General features: G+C 48.3%; 3 protein-coding genes across 4 annotated transcripts; 2 read left to right on the top strand and 1 right to left on the bottom strand.

Moving 5' to 3' along the window:
* Window positions 1-1,149: 1,149 nt before the first annotated feature.
* LOC123132124 (uncharacterized) lies at window positions 1,150-4,053 on the top strand. The gene is made up of 3 exons (XM_044551880.1): window positions 1,150-1,295; window positions 2,825-3,239; window positions 3,660-4,053. Exons 2-3 carry the CDS (start codon window positions 2,844-2,846, stop codon window positions 3,732-3,734), a joined length of 471 nt encoding a protein of 156 aa, XP_044407815.1. The 5' UTR covers window positions 1,150-1,295; window positions 2,825-2,843; the 3' UTR covers window positions 3,735-4,053.
* A 921-nt stretch (window positions 4,054-4,974) lies between these two features.
* On the top strand, window positions 4,975-9,567 carry LOC123132126 (protein PTST, chloroplastic). The gene is made up of 9 exons (XM_044551884.1): window positions 4,975-5,144; window positions 5,564-5,603; window positions 5,739-6,015; window positions 6,350-6,439; window positions 7,059-7,127; window positions 7,543-7,648; window positions 8,736-8,824; window positions 8,983-9,095; window positions 9,182-9,567. Exons 2-9 carry the CDS (start codon window positions 5,572-5,574, stop codon window positions 9,282-9,284), a joined length of 879 nt encoding a protein of 292 aa, XP_044407819.1. The 5' UTR covers window positions 4,975-5,144; window positions 5,564-5,571; the 3' UTR covers window positions 9,285-9,567.
* On the bottom strand, window positions 9,540-12,670 carry LOC123132125 (protein NLP3). 2 transcript variants are annotated; one of them, XM_044551883.1, is made up of 4 exons: window positions 11,806-12,670; window positions 11,583-11,633; window positions 10,534-11,374; window positions 9,540-10,344 (listed from the first exon to the last, which is right to left on the bottom strand). In XM_044551883.1, exons 1-4 carry the CDS (start codon window positions 12,445-12,447, stop codon window positions 9,713-9,715), a joined length of 2,166 nt encoding a protein of 721 aa, XP_044407818.1. In that variant the 5' UTR covers window positions 12,448-12,670; the 3' UTR covers window positions 9,540-9,712. The 2 variants fall into 2 exon arrangements, with proteins under 2 accessions (XP_044407818.1, XP_044407817.1); XM_044551882.1 differs by having other exon boundaries at window positions 11,556-11,633.
* Between the last annotated feature and the right edge of the window lie 2,676 nt (window positions 12,671-15,346).

Below are 15,346 nucleotides of genomic sequence, written 5' to 3' on the forward strand. Positions count from 1 at the left end.
TCCCAACCTTCTCCGGCATGGCAGGCAACGGATTTGACTCCGAACAGTCCGGATCAATCGACTCGGGCGTCATTCCGTGCGGGTTGGAGGAGGCAATGGCAGTTCGCATTGCACTCTGCCGCTCCCGGTAGGACAGCTCCCAGGCGACGGACGGATCTGTCGCCGCGACTCCATTGCGTCGGCTGAATGTGCGCACGAGTCCTTTGGAGCTGGATCCACGCGGCCCCGGCGGCCGGAACCCCTATTCTTCCCCATCGCCGGTCGGATAGACTATGAGTCCCACCAAAAACAGGCAGACCGTCGTGGGAAGGAGAGGATAAGGGCCGTCGAGGCCAGTATCGCGGCGGCTGATGCGGCAGCGAGGGCGGCTGCAGAGGAGGAAGCCATCCGCGCCCGCATTGTGAAGAAACGGCAGTGGAGGAACACGCGCGCCCCTCGGCCCGAGAGCATAATCGGGCGGTCCGTGCTATGGCCGGACTGCCGCCGAAGGAGGAGAAGGCGGACAGTGACGGCGAGGACAGCTCCGACGACGAGCAGATTCGGCTCGATCTGTACTGCGTCTTCGCCCGGTACTTCCGTGCGAAGGACGACAGGGGTGTCATGGCAAATTTTGGTAGTCCGATGGCATGTTTAGTCAGTAGTGATGGAGTAACCGGATGATGTGTGTGCATCGACGTCGTTGCATGGTTTGTATGGATTTGAGATATGATAATTGAGATGATCGGATGCGAATTACATTATTTGAGATGTGTCCGGTCAGCGTCCGCAAGGCGTTTGAGTGGCCAGATTTGTCCATCACGACTATATATATGCTCTCACCAAAAAAAAACATGCGGTAAATATCAGAACCTGGTACCAGTAGAACGAGGGGCACGTGAATGTTGCTTGTGCGTGCCAGTACTCATTCACTCAGCAAACACGCATGATGCGCACCCCTCTTTCCGCCCCAAAGCGAAAACGCGCTGCCATTCCCAGAAAAAGCCACCCCCCAATTAATAGCGGAAGGGGAGGAAACCCCTGCCCACGCCATCTCCGCCGTCCATCCACGAACAGCACCGGCATCCGACGGCCCGCGTACCCCCACCACGTCGCGCGGGGCCCACCCCCACCCCCACCCTCCTCCTCCTGGCTTCCCCCCGTCACCTTCTTTCCTTCCCCCCTCCTTTATTACCCCCGCCCCCTGGCTCCAGCCCGACGGAAGCAAGCGCGACGCCGACGACGACGAACGAGGACCGACGCGCGACCGACCTAGGGTTTCGCGCATTCCGCCGCCCCGCTCCCTCGTCGGCGTCGAGGTACGGCCGCCCCCTCCCGGCCCGTTAGCCCCTCTCGCCGTGTTGCCTCCCGTTCGATTCGCGATCCTGGCGAGGTCGGGCAATCTCGCCGCGCGCCGCGGCGGTAGCTTAGGTTGCTTCGTCGCGCTCGAATTCTTTCCTGCTGTTGCGGGGGTGTTTGGGATGCTTCGGTGGGGTTCGTGGTTCCCGATTCGGTGCGAGACCCAGGGATCATGGAATCGCTCGCTTGTGCTGGAGTTTTCCCCCCCGGAAGCGGGGGATCGGGAACTCGAGATTGGTTTTCGGGGAGCTTGTGCTTCGTGGTAGCTTGCTCTGGTCTCAGTAGTCGATTGCTTAGTCATTACCACCTGGGCGTACTTCCCGGCGACCCAGTCTTGCTGAAATGGAGGGCGAGGTGGGTTGAATGGCATCACGAAGTAGATTCGATTCCCCGCCGTGTTCTATTTTCCTTCAGTATGTACGGGTCTAAGAGTAGCTTCATCCTTGTGATAGAGTCTTGCTGTGAGATTAATGGTTGCTCTTGTTCCTTGAGAATGTGGTATAATAAGGTTGTAGCTTCCTGGTTAAAATTCGGGTGCCTGCATTGGAGCTTGTAGACAGTAGGCTGATGAAATCTTATTTGTTTGGGGTTCAGCTAGTACGATTTTCTGCCATGCTATTCCTGCTCTGCTTTTATTAGGTAGTTATCCTGTAACTGTTGATAATTTCTTTCGTGTATCCAAGGGATGTCAGTTACTCTGTTATGCCGAACTAATATGTGGAATCAATTTTATCAAGTGCAAATTGCATCCCCTTGCTGTATTTCTTTTCTTAAAAAAGACTTAACGTCCAGTTGCTGTTAGCTAGGTTCTTGTTGCTCGGTCCATAAATAGAATTGCGCGCCCATGGCACGAAACCCCTAAGTTTGCTGTCCCATAAGTAAGTAGGTTCTGATCTAGCAGTGTGTGCGCGTCTCTGATTGATGCATACCCTACCTATGATGTGATACATTTTTCGCACCCAATGTACTCTGTAGTGTATTCTGGCAAACTATTATATGTTGATATTTTGAATTCTGAGGGTCGTAACTCACACGAAGAATCGACAGCTTACGCTGATGGAATAATGTGGAGATGGATCTCATCTATTTTTTCCTGAATAATTCATACCATTTTGCACTCATCAAAGTGTCTGATCATCTTTGATTGATGTATATTCTACCTAAGATGTGATACATTTTCCACGCATACTGTACTCTGTACTGTATTGTGGCAAGCTACTATATGTTGATATTATCAATTCTGAGGATTACAACTCACATGAAGAATCGCCAGCTTACGCTGATGAATAATGTGGAGATGGATTTCATCTAAGTTTCTCTGAATACGCATTCCCTTTTGCACTCATTGAAGTGTTTTTAAATCAGAGTGAACGAGTTACGTTCTCGACATAATTTGATATGCATGCAAAGTGTAGTAATATGATGACTGATGAGTCACGAGTTCATGGCTGTTTGCACAATACTTATGTTTCCTTGATTGTTTTGATAGGTCTGCTGAATCTCGAGCAATGGAGCGGTCTTTTCAGTTGAATCCGCATGCCACTCCTTTCGTGCCTGCCTCCAACAAGTCTCTGTTTGCGGAAAGCTTGAAAGGAAAGAAGGACCCCGAGAAGCAAGTAGATGAGACTGAAAAGAATGAGACCGCTGACAAGTCTGCTGGGTATCAACTCCCAGAGTCGCTTTCTTTTGATGACTATGCTGAAAGCCTAGGAAAGATCAACATCTCTACTGAGTCATCATCAAAAGGAGAAGCTGCTGAGGCAAGTCACGCGGGTAATCATCATCTCGCCGTGGTGGAATCTCTCTCGCTGATGTTCCCAGATGTGTCTGCTGACTTCATTCTTGAAGCACTGAAGGCCAATGAATTCGACGCAGTACTCACCATTGATATGCTTTCCGATCTGGTACGCGAAATTCTCGTATCCAGTACACTGATTATTTTTATGGTGTCCTGATGCATTAGATTCTGTGCCTAGTTTTCTGTGCAAGCCTGGTAGCCGAATCAAACACCATGTCTTATTTTATTTTTCTCTAGCCAAAGCACAGCCATTGCCATCTGTAGACAGCATTAGCTGAAACCATTTCTCATTGCTAATGATCTTCCATGCTGAACTCCCTTCGGTGCGAAGCTGATGACAATGTTATGGTGTCCTGATGCATTAGATTCTTTACCTGGTCTTATGTGCAAACCTTGTAGCTGAAGCAACATCATGTTTTTATCCTATAGCAGAACATAGCCATTGCCATCTATAAAGTGTAAACATCATTAGTTGAAACCATTTCTCATTGCTAACGATCGTTCCTTGTCAAACTCTCTGTTTCAGTGCGAAGCTGATGATAATGGCCACTCTGCCGAAGTATCAGAAAAGCCGCAGCACCATGGCCCTTCATCCACATAGGCGGCATGAGAAGTCTCCAGCTACATCTGGTCCAAGCCAACCCTTCTCCACCGTCATCAAGACCCGATGTAGCGGAGTGTTCCATTCGTCGTGCCAAAAGCAACAAGTACTATGTGTTTGGGGTTTTAAATTCCGGGTGGGATAGCTGGTCTGTTTGTTGGAGTCTGCCTCATCGTGATGCCTGGTTGCAAGTTGTACAGCTCTTTTGGCGTAGCCGTTTAGACTCCGGAATTCGACAAACCCTGTGCCGCGGGCTGCGCTTGTTTCATGAACCTATGCATTGCCGTGTTCTCCCGCGTTCCGAGCGGGGAGGGAGACAGATCATTCGCCTTATTTTGGTTGTGTGGTGCGGGTTTACATGGGTGCGAAGATTTCCGATTTCAGTTGGTTGTGCTTTGCAGAAACGGAGGCGCCTTTGCGTGATTTGACTGAATGTCATATTGAGGATTCTAGTGCAAGATTAGTGGCAATTGTCTTCTACTCATATGCCTTGATATGAGTTCGGCTGCTGCAGCTAACCCACAAGTGGTAGCTGTAGCACATTGTTTTCAATACGATAGCCTGAAAAAGATGCCACCTGTTCAAGTTTTGCTTTGTAGTACTCTTCAAAAGGCGAATCGTTGCTTTTAGTCTTACAATTCACCTCCTATCGCCTTTGAGTGCGGTGCAGTGCAGTGTAGACTCGGGGGCTATCAAGAATAATCTCAAAAGGCCCTTCTTGCACACAGCATTCAAAACAAAATAAACCACAAAAACTATTTGAAGTTGTAGGTTTCAAGTTCTACTACGTCTGTAGAATATCCATGACAGCAAATTATTTCCGCGAGATATCAAACGTCGTAGACATCTACAGAAAAATTAATCGGTAGGCTTGATAAAAAAATAGAGTAGTCGGAACAAAAGCTAGAACTTCAGATAATTTGAAAAAGGAGTGTGTTACAAGTATAATAGGAGCAACTGTCGACAATTTGATCGCCCAAAGACGATCATTTCATGGTTTACCCAAAAACAAAGACAAATCAAATCAGATAGTCCTATTTCTCCATCTTGCCGACTCTGCTTCCACCGAGCCAAGTTCGAAAGGATTGAAGATTGTAGCACATTGTTTTTCATTTTCAGTGCCATGGCTTGAAAATCGACAAATCGGCCTGGTCGGCTGGGACCTCATCTTGAATAGGACATCTGAGGAGGGCCTTCTCGCACAACAGCCAAAACCAAAAATAAAGCGCAAAAGATGAATAGATCCGTGGCCGCAACCTCGCGAGTCGCGAAGCGCACGCACACGGAAACAGAACTACGAGCTCCTCGCCCTCGCCTCCCCACTCCACTCCGATTCCCCCTCCGCCGCCGCCTCCGCTCGATCTCCGGCCTCCGGGGCTCCAGCCCCAAGCTCCCGGCATTCTCCGCGAGGTTCGTTTCTAGGCCTTCCGCTTAATTTCCCCCAAAGCGGGCCGATCGGTGCCGAGCTCCTGCCGCGATTGGGCGCGGTGGCCGCCTCTGTTCCGGTTTCCGCGTGCGTTTGGGGGTAGGAGCTGATCCGTGGGAGGCGCAGCTCCAGAGGTTCTGGGTTTCCCTTGAAATGGACTTCCTAGCCAGCCCACAGTATGCGGGCTCAGAACGAACAGTGAGGTTTTTCCGTCAGTGGGGCAAGGAGGGTCGGTTCCTTGCAGTTTCGTCAGTCTATGAGTCTGAGGCCGGGATTCTCAAGTGCGTTGCGTAGATGAAGTTACCGGCCGCCGGAGATTTGTACTTCTTGTTCACAGTTTTGAGTGGAAGATATACTGAATTTGACTCCTAACAGGATGTCTCTTATTATTGTTTTTCTTCAGGAATTGCTATGGAATGCTTGACTGCGAGTTTCGCCGCAAGGTAGGCCCTGCTGTTGGTTATGCACACATCTTCTTTTCAGATACTGAATTCAAAAGGGAAATTCGACAAAATGTGGCGGTTTCTGTTGTCTCTCTTGAGTTAATTTGACATGATATGTTTGACTTTCTTGACAAGGAATGCGTGTATGGAGTATAAATTCGTATGCCCGAGTAAGCCTGCGTGCGAGAAGCAATGGATTCCTGGAAGGGTTCTCTGCTATTTTACAGCTTACACAAACTCTAGCAGACGCTGCAAGGTTGCCACTGGGGTGTGTCCCGTCAGCCCAGTTGTTGGCAGGCGTTCACGCTGGAGATCTTTCGCAGCAAGTTTGAATTTAGAAAATGGGCCTGCACCATCGAGTTCGACATCGTCTTCATCAGGGCAGGCTAGTGAGCAGCTGACCTCAGCCGAGGTATTAGTCAAACTCCATATTATATCGTTTCACATGTGAAGCTCATCATTCTGAGCACATGTGCCACTTACTCATGAAACCAGCTGTTCTTCTGTGTTTACTAAAGAACTGCAAGTTGTCATACTCTGTCTAAAATGAAATGGGGGCTAGAATTGTCCTCATACCTCTCGAAATGGTTATACATATATTAGTTAATACTACTTGTGAAAAGGGAAAAGCAATCATGCTTGCATATGTGGGTGCTTAAGCTATGTAATGTTGGCCACACGTGATGCTTTCGGATCTGTTAAAAGAGGCAGTGGTGATTTATAAATCTTCTCTCATTATTTTGCAGTTGAAATCTCTTTTGGCTGATAAAGAACGAAGTAAGCTTTTGAGAAAGCTAAGTGAAGCAAACCAGCTGAACCGGTTTCTCAAGAGACAGGTTCTATTACTGAAATCATAAACCATACATCGAATTTACTTGATTGATAGTAAAGTGTGGTGTTGTATGACTGGCCTTCTGAGGAATAGTTCGTTATTCTGTTGAAGAACTGCATATATACATTCATAATTTCTTATTTTCATAATATATATGCCAGGAGCTCTGACCCAAGCTGGTCCTAGGACTCTAACCTGGGTATGTGAGGAGGCTACCACCAAACCACTGACCTGCTCCTTTAAATTCAAAATTAGCCGTCTATCCAGGCTGGATTTGTGAATTGCGATGTAGGTCAGATACGGTGATCTTTTTAACCGGGGAAGGGTCGCATCTAGAACTCTTCTGCTACTTGCATGTTACAATTGTCAGTTCACATGACACTGTCTGCTAACTCAGCAAGAAAATTATCAGTGATCATAAATATTAAAATTCTGAAATGTTATATGTTAGAAGTGGCATAACTGTTTTCCAACTTAAGCTTATTACGGACCAATGAGGTTTTGTGGGAAAAGTATGTTTTGTGTAGACAGCAGCCCGGGATAGAGTTGATATGTAAAAGTCGCATGATACCATTTCTCTTAATAGTGCTAGGTCATTACTAACTAGATCTTATGTTCTACAGTCGCAAATAAAGGATGATGCAATTGTAAAGTTCAGAAGTGAACTTGCTGTTTTGGAACTTGAACTGCAGGTTAGCATTTTCTTTTTCGGATTGTTTAACTGTTATGCATAGTTAATTGGATTGGCTCAAGATGTTGTCCGGTGGTCACGTGTTCCAATTGTTTTGGCCCCCTTTTGTGTCCTGTTTATCAACAAAATACATGTTTGGTCCTTTCTGTGATCATTCAAAAGCAAACTGCACAGTTTTTAAGGTGACTGTTTGGTAAATGGTTTGTTGCTGATCAACCCCCCTTATAATTATGCTGATTTCACTTTGCACAATATTGTAAGCTCTTAGATTTGTCTTCCTCAGTACTGCATGTATATAACTATGTTTTCTTTACTGGTTTTGTTCAATATCGTCTTTTGCTCATGTACGTAACCACCACCTTTGATGTTTGTACTGGAAAACTTTGTGCGTCTTAACTCTTTCTTTATGTCCACAGGCTTTGGTTGGCCTAGCTGAAGAGATTGCTAATTTTGATGTTCCATCAGGGTCAAGGAAGGTAAATGGAAAATATATTCAGTCTCATCTTCTCTCCAGATTAGAAGGTAATTTAGCAGAAAGAGCTACTGTTGGCATGATTGATGCTCTTCATCATTACATTTGTCATTGTTACCTGTTTTGCAAAGACATTTGACAATAGTACGGCAGCTCACTTAACAAACTTTGCCTTGAAGTGGCCCACTGAATTCAAGCCGAATGATGAATGCCTATCCTTGATGCCATATCTCCATAGGATTGAATAGACAGTACTTGAGTTGATTAGTCATGGTCCATGTACAATCCATTGGAAATAAACATTTATTTGCTGTTGATCTGTTGTTAAATTTCTACATATTATAGTGCTACGCTAGGTAGGTCATGGAACTGAGGTTTGGTGTCTTAGGCCGGTGGGATTGTTCCAGTTTGTTAAAGAACTCCCTAGGTATTGACCTGAAATTTGTGGCCTACCCACTGTAAAAAAACATATCTAATTCACTTAAACAAATTGATCCTTTGTTGTATTGATCTGTTTGGTTGTCATAATAAGTCAACTATAAATTCCAGCATACTGGAAGTCACAATTCCGCTAGCATCATTGTTGACTGGCATGGAATACCTAGTGTCCCTAAGCAGGCAATGGTGACTATCCTTTGTCATTTATAACCGTAGTTCTCACTGTCATGTTATGAGTTGTGATATGGATATCTGATATGCAAAGTAGGTAGGTTGACAGTGAGATCCAAGTGCATTTATGGTTATTATAACTGTGATCTGATATTCTGAGTGCTAGCATTTTATGATTTCTCAGATCTAAATTTCGTCATCGATATATTTCTGTCCTCACATTAATAATATTGGAGAAACTTCATGCTTATTGCAGCCTTACAGCAGCTAAATATGCAGAGCAGTCTTTAGTGTGTTCTCACCCCCCTTTGGTGAAGTACAATTGGCATGCCAACAATAACTAAATGTGCTTAGCAGTGCCAACTGCGAACAAATGCTTGTAATATCATTTTTTGTGACATCTAGTTGCATAACAGTATCTAGAGCTGTGTTAAAATAATACCTTGTTTCATACAAGCGTGCAATGCTCTAAGTTAAACTTTGTGCGAAATCGGCTGACTGATAATGCTAGTGTTTGCTTTCCTGCAGCTGTCCATGACAAGGTTATGGTACAGATAAAGGACATTGAGTCTTTAAGACCTCGAGAAGTCGCTGTCCATTGGGTTGGCATGGCTGAGGTAAACAAATGCTTTTTACTGAATGATTATATAGAGTAACTTCTTGCACTGTTATATTTGTCCATTCAGTTTGTAAAATACATTCTTATTCCTCTGCTTTTGTCCTCATTCTCATTTTGCTATGTTCTTACTCACCATGTGTATACAATTCATACCAGAACGTGCAAATTATGGGCTCCTTTGATGGCTGGTCACATGGTGAGGCAATGTCGAGGGAATATTCAGGGGATTATGCGAGATTCTCTGCGACTCTGAGGCTTAGACCTGGGAGGTATGTTTTATCAGTTCTGCGATGCTGCCGCGCTCGCTCTGATTCATTAAATAAATCATCTCCATATGTTTGTGTGCATAATAAAGCTACGAAATCAAGTTCTTGGTGGACGGGGAGTGGAAACTGTCATCAGAATACCCGATTACCGGCGAGGGATTGACACAGAACAATAAACTTGCCGTGGAATAGCAGGTTTTTGCTGCCCCTTAGAACTGTATTAGGGCTGTACCAGATTACTACCATGGGTGTCCTGCAGCGAAATCCGTGTTGTATGAAATGCAAAGCCCCATTTGCTTGATTGGGTCTGCATGCTGTCTTTGTAATTTTGCCTCTTAACTGATCTACTGAAGCCACTTAGGAAAGGATCCTTCTTCCATGAATCCATGTGCTAGGAGCTGATCAAACTAGTTTGAAACTGTTACTGCATGTAAAATACTCTTCAAGTAATAAAATCCCACCCCTTCTATCATTATTCAAACAATGTACCGTGAGTATACAAAGTTACAAAGTGAATCTGCAGAATTTTGAAAGCTCTACCTGACTCCGACGCACGTCAAGGAAGTGACAAAGCCTCCTCATCAGTAACAGCTGTATGGTTAAGGCATGCTTTAGTAAGGCTAATCTGAGCTACCACAGGAGCTCCTATGGTTATCGGCTACCTCCTGCACCATTAGCCTGACAACAGGAGACACCGCTCCGGCTCCGGCAGCCACAGCAGCGGACGCCGGCAGGCCCGGGGCAACATCAAGGCACTCCTGGAAATCGGCATCGCAGGACAGGACCACCCACTCATGGTTGTCGTCGAGGTACTTGATGTCGAAGGCGCCGGCATCTAGGCCCAGCCTCTTGGCCACCTCCTCCTTTACTGCTGCTACGCCGGCGGAGCATGGCACCCTGAACCTGATGATGTCCCCTCTGTAGTTCGCCTTGATGGTCACCAGCTCCCCCTCCGCGCCATTGCTGCGCCACAGCAAAGACTTGCGCATTGTGGTTTTGGTGAGAGGTGGAGGATCTTGGCTTGAGCCTTGGGAGGAGGTGTCTTCTCCTAGAGCACTTGACAGGCATGGCAGATGAGGGGCTGGAGCTCGGCGAGAGGTGGAAGAAGAAGCAGCAGTCGGCTTCGGTGAGCAATCCACCGATTCGATGGCCCTGATCTTGCCGAGTGCACGGTTCACCTTGCTGATCTTCCGGAATGGCCATCTTGATATGCCGTGCTGCCTGCAGATGCGCTTCATTGTCGTCGGGCACACTGTAGAACAAGAGTTTCAGACTCTCAGTTGCCTCATCATGCAGTAAATATTTCGGTTTTTCGATATGGGTAGCGGCTTATACGAATGCAAACCAAGTACCAGATTTTCGACATGTTTCAATGAACTTGGTTGGGAGTCAATTCATTGTGGTGTTCATCTTGGTTAATCTGTGTCGAGAATGTTCTTACCGCCGAGGCTCCTCGCAGCATCTTTCAGGCTCCCTGAGAAGTATCCTTGCAGCTCCTTGAGGCTGACAGGTCTTCCGGCCTTCCTTCCGATCTTCTTCTTCTTCGTCTCCGGTGGTGGTCCGCGATCCTCGGCTCCACTTTGGTCCGCGCCATGGACGCCTCCTGCTTGATCACCGTCCTCCTCGTCTGAATCATTGGTATCATAGTCCCCACGATCGTTCAGTTCATGGGCTGTGTCAGCATCGGCAAGAACGTTCTCCAAGGACAAATCTTGCAGGTCGCTCGTCGCCTCCAGGTGATCGCCGGAGCATTCCTTCCTGATCGTCGCTGCGACGGCGTCCACCATGGCCTTCTGCTCCCCGGCGCTCCTGCAGTCCGGCGGGAGGAAGAACTCCAGCACCACGCATTCCTCCCCTACCTGGCCGTCGTCGCCGACGTCCATGGCGGACTGCGGCAGACGCAGCGGCACGGCGAGGCACCCGGCCAGGCCGTGCATGCGGGCGTAGTGGGCGAGCGGGTAGGCGTCCTTGGACCGCCTGGCGACGTCGGCGCAGAAACGTGGCCCGCGCACCGCCGCCGCCTCGCCCACGAGCCCCTGGCCGCGCCGCAGGTGGTGCTCGGCGCAGGCGTCGCGGAAGCCGCCGTAGTGCGCGCCCAGGTGGAATGGGGCGCCGGCCGTCGTCAGGGAGAAATGCTGGCCGTCGTCGTCGACGTCCGTGCTGGTGCACTGCTTGCACCTGACCCAGGCCTGCGCCAGCGGCAGCTCGTGGGCTTGGCGGACGGCGGCCAGCAGCCCCGACACCTCCAACATGGCCGCCTGAGTCGCCTCTGAGTTGCATATCTGCACATCACATGTTCATAATCAAGAGGTGGCTTCGGAAGTTGCGACTGGTAGATGAACACGAATGGATTATATAACAAGACAAAATTTTGTTTCCAAAGTGCATGTGATTACGCCTCTCTATTGAGTTTGATGCACCAATCAATCAAAAGACTAAGATGTAGAGAAAATGTGTACGAACCCATGGTTCGCAAGTCGCGGCACGCACCTCGGTCGGTGGCACGGGGTGGCAGATCTCCGAGCCTCTCAACGACACTGCCTGCATGCATAGAATGGCAGAAAATGTTAATCGTAGAAGCTTTTAGGATTCATGGCGGCTACCTAGCCAAACATTTCATGGCGGCTGTTTATGCACAAGGAGTAGTAGTAGTTTTTACGGTGGAGCGAGAATGCAAGGAGGAAGCTAGAGGAGAGACGGACGGATGTCTGACCTGGAGGGCCTTGCAGAGCCTGTGGGCCTCGGCGGCGAAGCGGGCGGCGGGGGCGGCGGTGAAGACGAGCTCGAGGACGGCGAGGCAGCGGCGGGGGTCGGCGGGGTCGAGGATGGGGAGGGCGAGGCTGGCCTGGATGTCGTAGATGAGCGCGTAGCTCATGCGCGCGTACTCGCCGGTGCCGTAGAACTGCACGTTGGGCGTCCACTCGGGCGCCCGCGCCTCGAACACCCGCCCCGGCAGCCCGCGCTCCTCCCACGCCGCGCGCTCGCCCTGCCCGCCGCCGCCCACGGCGAACACGTGCGTCAGCGACACCGTCCGGTACTGGAGCAGCCGCCGGCACCTGGAGGGGAGCACGAAGGGCTGCCCGCGGGTCGCCAGCACGCGGCGGCGCTCCCCGTCCCGCGCCGGCGCCCAGACCTGCACCAGCGCGCCGCCTTCGCCGCCGTCGCCGCCGCCGCTGCTCGACTCCTTGTACAGCCGCAGGGCCCGCGCGATCCGCTCCTTCACCGCGCCCCCGCCGTCGGCCTCGCCGAACCCCCCTCCCCGGCCGCCGCTCTCATCACTATCGCCGCCGTCGCTTAGCTGGAGGCTGAAGCCGCCAAGAACTTGCTCCATGTCGGCCTCCACCTCCATCACCATGCCCACCACAAACCACAAACCAGCTACCCAGAAAGACCAAGACAAAAGATCTGCGATCAATGTCGAGCCGCAGCTTCGCAGATCCTAGGTTTAAGCCGCGGGTCAGCGTCGGCTTCTTGTAGGTAGTTTTATCGGTGGAGGAGTCGCGGTGACGGCCCGCGATTGGTCGCCGGCGTCCGGGGGCCGGAATATTACGACGAGGCGTTGGGAATGTGCCGATCCACGGTGGAAGGTGGGGCTATATCGCTGTTAAACAATGCACATCGAGGGATTAAACAAGCTTATCAGGTTATTATCATCGCCCTGGCTGTCCCCTCCCCGCAGCTTCATTCATTTGGACTTTTGCGATGCACTTGGACATGTTCCGTGGTACTGTGGTGCTACATGGTTCTTGCCGTGCTTTGGAGCCAAAGGGGTTGGTTTTGAAGGTAGGAAGGTTATCTTATGTGAGAGCTGCTTTATTTGGACGTGCTTTAAAAGATACAAACTGTTCGGATAGTTTGATTTTGGGAAAAGCTTACCATCACCCCGGCGGATCGCAGCGGCAGCGTCCGCCACCTCCCCTGCATGACACGTGTACAATGAGGGTTCACATACTGCCGAGCGCGCTTCTGCAACAAAGGCTATGTTTCTGAAAGATATGCGGTGTTGTAGTGATCTATGATGGGTCATATTTTACAACAAAACCTCTACCATGGGAATTTTATGCAACCAGAACTCGGTTGCAATTTTTTTGCAACAAAACAGTTATTGCAAAAAAATTCTGCAACAAGACCTATGTTTCAGAAATAGTTCTGCAACAAGACCCATGTTGTAGTGGTGGAGATGCGCTCGGCTCGCTTGATACGGCAAATCTGACGGCTCATGACTTGGCTGGTCTTTTAAAAAGATCAGCCGGCGGACGCTTAGCACGCCCCTTTGATTTTACATGGTAGTGAATTTTCTCCACATTTGGTTTGGAGGAATTCCAACATATGAATGAGGTTCTTGAATGCACCTTTTCTCTCCTCTCTTCTCTAAGTTTGTCCTAATTCATTTGTTCCTAGGCGGCCCCAGTGGCGGCGAATCTGGGCCTCTCAAGGTCTTGGCCTGTGAGAGGGGGGGGGGGGGGCTACTGCCTTGGTCGGCCATGGCATCGATGATGTGTAAGCAACGTCATCGGCTCTAAGGCGGTGCAACGGTGGAGTGGGAATGTCCCGGCTCGAGGCCATCGTCCCCATCGGACTCTACTACACTGGCTCTGGAGCACGTGCATGGAAAAATTGTTGAATAGGTTGATGAGTTCAGCTCTCCGCTTATGCGGCAATGCATGAATCACATGCATTGCTTTGTTGTGTGGCGTTGTCCCGCGCCAGGGATTTGCGCGGGTGGCTGTCCCCGGGCATGTATGCCATGGAATGATTCGGATTTCAATTTCTCACGATCATGGTGTGTTGGTGTTCCCCTCCATACATCATCGTCTTCTTCAACAAGTGGTATCGGGAACGCATGGTGACTTCGGTTTGGCGGTGCTCTTCTAAGTACTAGGTTCGGGGGTAAAAACCCCAGGTTTGACATTCGATGGCTGCACCTGGCAATGGCGGTGCTTAAGCGTCGTTCTTCTTGAAGAGATTGCTTCGAAGATTTCTCAGGTGTGTTCTCCTGGGGTGAACATCCTAGATTTGACCTTCACCCGTTGGATCCGACGACGGAGGCGCTTGCTTTCATGCCCTTCCTGAAGGCATTGCTTCTGTAAAACTTTTTTGTCGTAGTTTGTGTGTTATTGAGGGCGGTGGATGATGTTGCTGATTGTTTGCTTGTTGTGTGTCATAGATCCCGCTGGCTCTCCTTCAGTTTACATTTTTTTATGTGCATCGCCGATTGGTCCAACTTGGTCTTGATATTATGTTGTTGCAGAGACCGAATGTAATTGGTACCATCTTAATTTTTCCATAAAGTCTATATTATTATATTATAACTTTGTCAAAAAAGCATATCATCATGATATTTAAATCATGTTTTTCTTTTTTATTCCCTGCACTTTCTTCCAGTGTGTTATTAGCACTTGCTAGCGGCCACCATTATTGACGATGAACAAACATATACTTCATCCTTCCAAAATATAGTGCATATTATATTTTTACAAAGTAAACTTTGTCCAAATTGATAGTGAAGATTATCTACATATACAGTATCAAATATATACGGTGGAAGTATATTTCATGATGAATCTAATGATACTAATTTGGTATTATGAATGTGTATTTTTTCATAAACTTGACCAAGTTTACAAAGTTTTATCTTTTTGTATAAAAGTCTAATACATCATATTTGAAACAGAGGGAGTACCACTTAAAAACATTTCAATTTAGAGATAATTTGAAGTTGGCAAAAAATAACACATCACTCGTTTCTTGCTAGGGATAGGCATAGAGTAAAAAAAAAAGCTTAAAATCTGATGTCAGATTTTAAGGTATGACAAATCAAATGTTTTTCATGGTAATTTATGTTGGCGCGAGGATGACAAATTTAGTTGACGAGCTTGACAAGTTTCTGAAAAAAGAACAAAATGAGATGGATTTGCCATGCTTGCTAACTGAATATGTTACCCTCGCAAACATAATTTGCCATAAAAAACCATTGATTTTCCATGCACAAAAATCTAACGTTTTCTCTGGATATTCGGGTGAATAAATCCTTGTTTTGCTACTCAAAGATAAGGATTGCTACTGGAAGACAAGGACCAAATCTAGCCAGGATCGTAGGTCAAGCAAGAAGGGGTCGGCACGCGAGGAAGGTAGTACCGGCTGGTGATCATCTACTCCCCTTCCCTCGGTGGAAATAGCAAGCTCGACCGGCGGTGTGGTGTCCGTTCAAGCCCCAAAACGGCAACCCAAGTAGTGCCAAAGCAAGAACCGAC

This window comes from Triticum aestivum, chromosome 6A (genome assembly GCF_018294505.1).
Source record: "Triticum aestivum cultivar Chinese Spring chromosome 6A, IWGSC CS RefSeq v2.1, whole genome shotgun sequence".
NCBI lineage: Eukaryota > Viridiplantae > Streptophyta > Magnoliopsida > Poales > Poaceae > Triticum > Triticum aestivum.